Source organism: Nanorana parkeri, unplaced genomic scaffold (assembly GCF_000935625.1).
Source record: "Nanorana parkeri isolate BGI_ZX_2015 unplaced genomic scaffold, ASM93562v1 scaffold178, whole genome shotgun sequence".
NCBI classification, from domain to species: domain Eukaryota; kingdom Metazoa; phylum Chordata; class Amphibia; order Anura; family Dicroglossidae; genus Nanorana; species Nanorana parkeri.
In genome coordinates this window covers 807,501-817,917 of record NW_017306446.1, presented here as the reverse complement: position 1 = coordinate 817,917, position 10,417 = coordinate 807,501, and the positions used below count along the sequence as shown (strand labels likewise).

General features: G+C 45.7%; 1 protein-coding gene across 1 annotated transcript in view; it reads left to right on the top strand.

Annotated features, from left to right (window-relative positions):
* ASIC4 (acid sensing ion channel subunit family member 4) overlaps positions 1–10,417 on the top strand; it is a 255,811-nt gene that overhangs the window by 223,602 nt on the left and 21,792 nt on the right. Inside the window, exon 2 of the mRNA XM_018554939.1 lies at positions 6,580–6,724. Coding sequence (XP_018410441.1) covers positions 6,580–6,724 — 145 coding nt within the window. The remainder of the gene's footprint in view (positions 1–6,579; positions 6,725–10,417) is intronic.

The following is a 10,417-nucleotide window of genomic DNA, read 5'->3' as shown; positions in this document are numbered from 1 at the left end:
ACCTCATAGTTCTAGCCGACCTGTGACAATGAGACTGTCACAGGTCGGCTCAGTAGATCGGGAGGTGAGCGAACACATACCAGCGTTCTCTCACCTCTCGATCCTGTCACAGCGCTGACTGGCGGATCGGACGGGGCGGGTACAACTGGCTCTGCCTCTAGATAGGCAGAGCCAGCTGTCGCTCACGCAGCTGGGCGGATCCAGACATAATTGTCGGGATCCGCTTCAGCTGCGGCGTCTAAGAATACCGGTATACTGAGCTTAGGGTGACGGGAGGACGCTAGTTTGTGTCCTCCCGTTACCCTAAGGAGAACTATGGGGAAAAGCCTTAACCCCATAGTTCTCCTTTAAGTCCTGTAAGTTGTGAGGTGATCGGCCTCCATGAATTGGACTTGTTTTTCCAGCACATCCCACAGATGCTCGATTGGATTGAGATCTGGAGAATTTAGAGGCCAAGTCATCACCTCAAGCTCATTGTTGTGTTCCTCAAGCTATTCCTGAACCATTTTTGCAGTGTGGCAGGGCGCATTATCCTGCTGAAAGAGGCCACTGCCACCAGGCAATACGGTTTCCATGAAGGGGTGTACTTGGTCAGTAACAATGGTTAGGTTGGTGTTATGTGTCGAAGTAACATCCACATGAATAGCAGGACCCAAGGTTTCCCAGCAGAACATTGCCCAAAGCATCACACTGCTTCCGCTGGCTTGCCTTCTTTCCATAGTGCATCCTGGTGCCATCTCTTCCCCAGGTCAACGACATACACACACCCGACCATCCCCGTGATATAAAAGAAAACATGATTCATCAGACCAGGCCAACTTCTTCCATTGCTCCATGGCGCAGTTCTGATGCTCACGTGTCCATTGTAGACATTTTGGGCACCCTGACCGATCTGCGGCTACGCAGCCCCATACACAAGAAACTGCGATATTCTCTGTGTTCAGACACCTTTCTATCAGAACCAGAATTAACTTTTTAAGCAATCTGAGCTAAAAGAAGTAAATAAAAGATGACAAAAAGTTATAACAATTTGTCACTTTTGAGGTTTGGTGTATAATGTAATAAACATACCGCTGCCTATTCAATGCTGTTTTGCTCATCCAGGTCTTCATCTTGTTCCTTGTTGATCAGACACAATGTAATTAAAATCCAGTTTGGGGGTCGGATGTCCTCCTTAGTCACTCCCCACCAGGATTTTAGGGGCCGTTTAATTAAAGTAATGTCATTCTTCCGCTATGAGCGAGGCAGGACAGTTATTTCCATGTAAAAGCGGCAGCTTTAGGGCAAATTGCATTTGCTTGATAATTACAGAACACAAGCAAAAAGCTTAACATTGTGCGCTGAGATTAGAAAATGAAAGATTTGTACGTTTTAATGTGGAGCTCAGCTGACAGCACATGAAAAAAAAAAAGTTATGATTTATTTAGTTTCCGAATCTGTCTCATCCGCCTCCATCACAGCCCTGACAAGCAGAGGAAAGAAGTCTCCATCTCCGGTATGCTGGCTGCGAGAGAGAGCTGTGGCCTTGCCATGGCCAAATATGCTCAGGCCATGGGTACAGCCCCTATAGTGTCCCTCTTTTGGAACCCAACCGCCCCTCCCCATGCCTCTTTGTTTCTCAATTATGCCTTTTTTTGAAGTGTATGTAAGGGCATTTTTTTTGTTTTGGATAGAGGAGGGAAGGGTTAGAGCAGGGTGGTCAACGTTCTTAAAATGGGGGGACCAAGTGTGCTCCATTATTACCAAAGGGACATAAGGATAATATTCAGTGATTGTAATGCTACAGAAAACTCAGAGACTGCAGACATGGAACAGGAGATGGTCAGAGACTGCAGACATGGAACAGGAGATGGCGGAGACTGCAGACATGGAATAGGAGATGGTCAGAGACTGCAGACATGGAACAGGAGATGGTCAGAGACTGCAGACATAGAACTACGGACATAGTCTTTGACCATCTGTAGTCTTTGACCACGATGCAGGAGATCGTCAGCGTCTGCAGACATGCAACAGGGGATGGTTGGAGACTGCAGACACGGAACAAGAGGTGGTCAGACTCAGAGACTGCAGACTCAGAACAGGAGATGGTGAAAGACTGCAGGCATGGAACAGGAAATGGTCAGAGACTGCAGAGATACAACAGGAGATAGAAACTGCAGACATAGTGTTTGACCATCTGTAATCTTTGACCATGACAGGGAAATGGTCAGAGACTGCAGACATGCTGCAGAAGATGGTCAGCAGCTGCAGACATAGAACAGGGGATGTTTGGAGACTGCAGACATGGAACAAGAGAGGGTCAAAGACTGCAGGCATGGAACAGGAGATGGTCAGAGACTGCAGAGATACAACAGGAGATAGAAACTGAAGACATAGTCTTTGACCATCTGTAGTCTTTGAACATGATCCTGGCGATGGTCAGAGAGCGCAGACATGCTGCGGGAGACAGTCGGAGACTGCAGACATGAAAGAAGAGATGATCAGAGACTGCAGACATGGAACAGGAGATGGTCAAAAGATTGCAAACATGGAATAGGAGATATTCAAAGATTGCAGATATAGAAGAAGAGATGGTCAGAGACTGAAGACATAGAACAGGAGATGGTCAGAGACTATAGACATCTAACAGGAGATGGTCAGAGACTGCAGACATGGAACAGGAGATGGTCAGAGACTGCAGACATGGAACAGGAGATGGTCAGAGACTGCAGACATGGAATAAGAGATGGTCAGAGACTGTAAACATGCAACAGGAGATAAACAGTGCTTGCAGACATACTACAGGGAATGGTCAGAGACTGCAGACATGAAACAGGAGATGGTCAGAGACTGTAGATATGAAACGGGAGATGATCAGAGACTTCACACATGCTATAGGAGTTATTGGAGACACTGGGGATATGCTTCAGGAGACAGTCATAAACAGGGGACTCATTATATGAAGGCGTTAGAGATCACTGCTCTTGCAGTCCCTTTATGAATCAATTCTTCCATATTTGTGCTCAATACTGACTCCCTAAAGTAATAACTTGTCCCACTTTTAATAGAAAAAAGTAAGATGGTGTTAAAGAAACTTTTTGGCTTGAGCACCTAGGTAAGGTAACACAGGCTATGGTCTGCTGGAGCTCCGAGGGCTGTCCAATAATTGCCAAAAGGCCGTATGGGGCCCCTGGGCCACTGGTTCGGTACCTGGGGGTTAGACACTTAGTCAAGTTTTTATAGCTGTGTCCCCATTCGGGAGATTCACTCCTTCTCTTTGTCCTGTGACCATTGACCCTAAAACAGAACGTGAGAGGGAATCCAAATTTTTTGGGTTCTCATCAGAGCAAGAGGGGAGAGGAAATCCTTCAATGGGGACAATTGTTCTATGACATCCCTTGGCCTTTCCAGGACAGGAAGTGAAGGGTAATCTCCCAGGCAGCAAAAAATACCCTTATTGGGAGTTTACCTCTAACCTGCTCTACAATCAATCTTGGTGACCACTGACTCCCAAAATACCACTCTTTAAGGTGGGAATTCCAAGAATAGCTGTGTCACCATTGCGGAGATTCACCCCTTCTCTTTGTCCCGTGGTAATTGACTCCGAAACAGAAAGTGAGGGGGTATCCACCAATTCTGAGTTGTCAACAGACCAAGAAGTGAGGGAAAATCCTCCAGTGGGGAGACCTGTTTCTGTGACAACTCTTTAACTTGGTAATTCTGTTCTTTGGAGAGATTTCACCTTATTTCCTGTTACGTCGCTAGGGCAGGAAGTGAAGGGCAATCTCCAACAGGAAACAGGCAGCAAACAATACCTTGATTGGGAGTTTACCTCTTCCCTACTCTATGACTCGGTCTTGGTGACTATTGACTACCAAACACCACTCTCTAAGGTGGTAATTCCGTCTTTTGAGAGATTTCCCCTGATTTCCTGTTGTTTCTCCAGGACAGTAAGTTAAGGGAAATCGCTCTACCTGTGACAGGCAGCAAAAAATAGTCTGATAGTGAGATGAACTCTTTCCTTTTCTATTTGAAACAGTATTCCACATTGCTGCAGCATTCAATGACAAGGTAGGAATTCAAAGCACTCAAAACCTGACACTGGTATAGTTTTTTTTTATTTGCTGGGTGTTCCCTTTAAAATTTGCTCAGTGCTTGGTTCACTTTATCTGTAGATACATTTGCACTTTCCACCGAGCCATTACCCTGCTGCACAAAGTGCTTGGAGCCTACCCAGTCTTACTCCCTCCTGGGACAGATCTAGACAGTGACGTGTGGATTGGGAGCTGATAATATCCGGTAATCTCCATTCAGATGAACACGATTTCAGCTAATAACTGCAGAGATAGCTGCGTTCGCCGTCTATTAGTATCGACGCTACATCCTATATCCCTTCTCCAATTTATAGTTGGTATTCTGAACTTCATCCAGTGAGGACAAGCCCGTCTCACCAGTTCTCTTCCTCTGTAGCTGAACTTCTGTAGGACCTTCATGATGGAGAAGGGCACCGCCGCTGCATCGACAGATAAATTCTTGAGCACCACCAACTTCCACGGGCTGAGCCACTTGAGGTCCGTGTTCTCCACGTTCCACCGCCTCCTCTGGTCGGCAGGCTTCACTGCCTCCCTCATTCTGTTCTTCATTTGGTCAACAGAGCACTTCTTCTACCTTTTGTCCTATCCCATGCACACCAACATCAAGATGGTTTGGGCCAGACAGCTCAACTTTCCATCTGTGACCCTCTGTAGGGTCAAGCAGCCGGTCACTCATCCCTATTACTTTTCTTCATCTCGCCCTCAAAGCAAGCAGCTTCGCGCTGACCTGCCTAGTGCCAAGGGGAGCAAACTAGATGGCATGCTTATCCATTGCCATTATAGCGGGAAAAATTGTACAGAAGAAGATTTTACCCCTGTGAGTTTAACATAAAGAAATACTCTGTGTCTTGTCACTTTCATGTCTCTTACTGCAACTATGATGTCTACAGTTTCTGCCTATCTCCCTATGGCATCAATGCACCCTAGATGTTATATAAGCAACGTTTTGGTGCTCATTATGAAAGATGGTTGGAAGCTGTACATAGACATTGGTAGAAGATGTACATAGACATTGGTAAAAGATGTACATAGTTATTGGTAGAAGATGCACATGGATGTTGGTAGAAGATGGGCAGAGATGTTGGCAGAAGATGTACATAGTTAATGGTAGAAGATGTACATAGACTTTGGTAAAAGATGTACATAGACATTGGTAGAGGATGTACATAGACATTGGTAGAGGATGTACATAGACATTGGTAGAGGATGTACATAGACATTGGTAGAAGATGTACATAGACATTGGTAGAGGATGTACATATACATTGGTAGAAGATGTACATAGACCTTGGTAGAAGATGTACATAGACCTTGGTAGATGATGTACATATACATTGGTAGAAGATGTACATAGACATTGGTAGAAGATGTACATAGTGATTGGTAAAAGATGTACATAGATGATAGAAGATGTACATAGACATTGGTAGAAGATGTACATAGACATTGGTAGAAGATGTACATAGTGATTGGTAAAAGATGTACATAGATGATAGAAGATGTACATAGACATTGGTAGAAGATGTACATAGACATTGGTAGAAGATGTACATAGACATTGGTAGAAGATGTACATAGATGATGGTAGAAGATGTACATAGTGATTGGTAGAAGATGTACATAGATGATGGTAGAAGATGAACATAGTTATTGGTAGAAGATGTACAGAGATGTTTGCAGAAGATGTACATAGACTTTGGTAGAAGATGTACACAGTTATTGGTAGAAGATGTACAAAGACATTGGTAGAAGATGTACATAGATAATGGTGGAAGATGTACATAGTTATTGGTAGAAGATGTACAGAGACTTTGGTGAAAGATGTACATAGATGTTGGTAGAAGATGTACATAGTTATTGGTAGAAGATGTACAGAGACTTTGGTGGAAGATGTACATAGATGTTGGTAGAAGATGTACAAAGTTATTATCTGATCTCCATGTGTACTATTTTTGTGTTTTTATGAGTCTTTTTTTACATGTTCTCTCTATGTATTATAGGTCCAGTGTACGCCTGGATACTTAAATGCAAACTTTGATGTTAGCAGCATCTGTTCCTATTTATAGAAAAGAGTACTTCATGCATGTCACCTTAGTTCACCCCACACACACACACCAAATGTATGTCATCCATGCTCCCCTGGCTGTTACTTTTAAAATTTCTGACATCCTCCAGGTTCCTTTTTTTAGGAAAATTGTCTTTTTATATGAAAGGGCTTTACATTTGATATTTCTGCTTCCTCAATAGCAGCTACGGTAATCCGTTTTTCCCTCGAGCAGGTTCAGAAACCAGATGGGGTGTTGAGGGCAGCACAAAGAGGTGCTGTTGCAGTATATTGTGAGGTCCATTGTGTTTAATGTTTTTTATATGGCTGGCTGAATGAGGTTTGATGCCGGTAACATTAATAATATAGAGATATTAGCAGCCGTAGCTTTGAGGCATGGTCGTTTGCAGAAGCCTGTGTACTGCCTGTATTGTTCTCACAGTGTTCTCTGCTTGTTCACAGGTGTATACCAGATACGGGAAATGCTACACCTTCAACGCCAACAAAAACAACCCCAAAGTGACCCGGCAGGGTGGCATGGGAAATGGACTGGAGATAATGCTTGACATTCAACAGGAGGAATACCTGCCTATCTGGAGAGAGACCAGTGAGTACCAAGTCCTATGGGTAGAATGCAGAGCTGCACCCAATGTACCTGTTGTGTACACGGTATACACTGCACTTCTCATATTCCAGTATAAAAGGCATCAAATGCAATACAAATAAAGTTTATGTGCGGGTAAAATATTTAAAAAAAACATTAAGCACAGCTCTCCACTTTGTGTGGAAGCAGGGGTGACCAGGGCCGGCTTTACTCTCTGTGCTGCCCCAAGGCCAGGTTACTCATTGTGCCCCCCTGTGTGCAGGCTGCATGCAAGTGATCTCGACGACATCGCCGAGATCACTTGTACATAACAAGCGGCAGCTTCCCCACTGTACATTTAGCTCTGCGTGCCCAAACCAGGGCTAAATGTAGAAAACAACTACCCGCCTGGCGCCCGGAACTGCATATCCTGGGTGTTGGGGGATAGGAATTCCACACAACAGCTGCCGCTCTACTCCCTGCTGCCCCGAGGCCGGGGCTCGGTTGGCCTTGTGGGAAATCCGGCCCTGGGGGTGACAATGCAGAGGTCTGACACATCCCTTTAAATGCCCACCCTTCCCCCTGCATATACTCACCTTCACTTTGCTCCCTTGCTGCTCCATTTATCTGTCTGAAATGAATAGAAATACCTGGTCCTTCCAGATATGGGGAAACATCCTCTCTCCCTTTCCTGCCACAATGCAGCAGTTTGTGCTCAAGTGGTCCATTGACCCAGCAGTGTCACATGAGGCTCGGGAAACCATCTTTAGCCCCTGTGTAAGCTCTAATGAGATCAACTTGGAGTTTACAAACAGGACCTCTCCTTCACTTGTATAGGCAAATAGTGGGGGAATGGAGAATTCGTAAACGCATGCCCATTTGTGACGGGTTCTCTTTAAAGACAACACAGTACTGCAATGAATTTGGCAACAGGTGATATGATGGTTACATACTCTTGTATGATCTTTTTTAGAGTTTGCAAAATCCACCTGACAAAGTAATTAGCGCAATTCCTTGCAGTTACTTTATCTGCCTGCCATGCCAATTACCCCCTGCACCACAGAGATTACAGCACTATACCACAGTAATTTAATCTAACCCTCGTACAATCCAAGGCCATCCCTGTAATGACTCAGCCTGAGGGAATTGCCTCAGACGGCATCTGTTTGGGTCACGTGGGAGGGGCAATGTTTGCAGTGTGCCTGCCCCGCCTGTAATGAGTCAGCCTGAGGGTATTGCCTCAGGCGGGATCTGCTTGGGTCACGTGGGGGTGGCAGTGTTTGCAGTGTGCCTGCCCCGCCTGTAATGAGTCAGCCTGAGGGTATTGCCTCAGGCGGGATCTGCTTGGGTCACGTGGGGGTGGCAGTGTTTGCAGTGTGCCTGCCCCGCCTGTAATGAGTCAGCCTGAGGGTATTGCCTCAGGCGGGATCTGCTTGGGTCACGTGGGGGTGGCAGTGTTTGCAGTGTGCCTGCCCCGCCTGTAATGAGTCAGCCTGAGGGTATTGCCTCAGGCGGGATCTGCTTGGGTCACGTGGGGGTGGCAGTGTTTGCAGTGTGCCTGCCCCGCCTGTAATGAGTCAGCCTGAGGGTATTGCCTCAGGCGGGATCTGCTTGGGTCACGTGGGGGTGGCAGTGTTTGCAGTGTGCCTGCCCCGCCTGTAATGAGTCAGCCTGAGGGAATTGCCTCAGGCGGTATCTGCTTGGGTCACGTGGGAGGGGCAATGTTTACAGTGTGCCTGCCCCGCCTGTAATGAGTCAGCCTGAGGGAATTGCCTTGGCAGTATCTGTTTGGGTCACGTGGGAGGGGCAATGTTTGCAGTGTGCCTACCCCCCTGTAATGAGTCGGCCTGAGGGAATTGCCTCGGCAGTATCTGTTTGGGTCACGTGGGGGGGCTATGTTTGCAGTGTGCCTGCCCCCTTTATGACCACAATGTCTCAGGTTGCTCAGAGCTGGTCAGGGGCATGTGTAAGAGCCACACACATCTCCCCTCCCAGCTATTAGGAAACTGAGAAGCTCTAGCTGGCCTCCCGTCCTGCTCCTGACAACCAGAGACATCAGTGAGCTGGGCAGGACGCCGGCCAGAGACTCCCATTAGCGTGCACCACGCGCGCCCCCTACCCTGAACATGAACCACCACTAATGTTAGTTTCCTGGATGTCATACTAAGCTAATGGCTTCAGAAGTTTTACACGCAGACTTTGATCTGACTTTACCTGCCATGTCCTGGGTCGGGTCAGTGACTCAAAGGCCTCATTCACACTGCCGCGCATACACGCGCGTTCGTGCGTATTGTACCATATGCAACATATGCAAATAAATGGCTCTATACACATAGCCGCGTATGGAGCCGTATATTTGCGTAGCATAAACATGCGCAAAAACAGAACGGTACCAAGATGCGTCCAGGCAGCGTATTTATGCGTTTCTTACGCGCATTGGCATGTTTACGCGTACATACGGGAGTGTACGTGCGTACAGTTCATTAACATTTCTGTTAGGAATTATGCATTCTGGGAATGCAAATAGTGCACGCATATATGCACATACGCTCGTATATACGCAAAATACAATTTTGCTCGCGTTGTGTGTGAGTGAGGCCAAAAGGTATCGAAGCCAGAGACATCAGGAAAGTAGCATTTCCCAAATCACGTCAGCAATGGCAGCCCCCGATTCCTTATAGGTTTTCAAAATCCAATGAAACTGCATGTTATGACTATATAATTTTATATAAGCCGCCCTTGCAGACTTGTGAATGCGAAGTGTGACATCAGGTGTCACATTTATGAGGGCTTTTGCATCTATGTCACGCATAGGTCAAGCCTGTTCATTTCAATGGGCTTCCCCAGTGACCAACAATCACAGCATAGAAGCTCGTGCACTGTTTGGAGCTCAGAGCTTCGCGTGTCTTTCATCTGCGTGTTTATTGGGTCTTTCGCTGCGAAAAATGCACATCCTGCTTGGCGTATTTGGGGTGCCATTGACAGTGAAAGGCACCAAAAGCATGAAACACGCTTCCTGCGTGTTTTATGAACATGCGCAAAAAACACAGGATTTTGCATGCGGTCATGCGCTACATAAATGTAAATGTGGGATAATGGTCTCTGTGGCAATCTGGAGTGGTGCAATCATAATCTGTATGCAGGGCTGGATTTACTCTCTCTGCTGCCCCAAGGCCAGGTTCCTCAATGCGCCCCCCTACACGCCAACCCCTCCAATGGAGAATAGCAACAAGATAGCAGGGTGGCAGGGTTGGTTTTAATTTTTTTTTTTCTTTTTTTACTTTTTTTTTCATTTTAATTTTTTTTTACATTTTAATTTCTTATTATTTTTTACTTTTTACTTTTTTATAATTTTATTTTATAATTTTTTAACACTTTTTTATTTTTTTTAATTATTGTTTCTAATTATCTTTAACTTTTTAACATTTTTATTTTTTACTTTTTATCAATTTATTTTTTTATTTTTTATTTTTCCCCGCTTAACTTCGCTAACAAGTCCCTGTGTGATAGCATTTGGAGCTGACAGGTTCTCTTTATTTAACAGACATTCTCCGCTCTGCTCCCCACTCTCCATCCTGAACTACCTTGCCGTGGTCCCAGGTCAGAGGGAGAGGCAGCGGGTGGAGCATAAAGAGGGGGGTGGCGGGGGGGACAGATGAGCATCGCTGAGATCACTTGCACAAAATGAGCTGCAGCTTCCCCGCTCTACATTTAGCC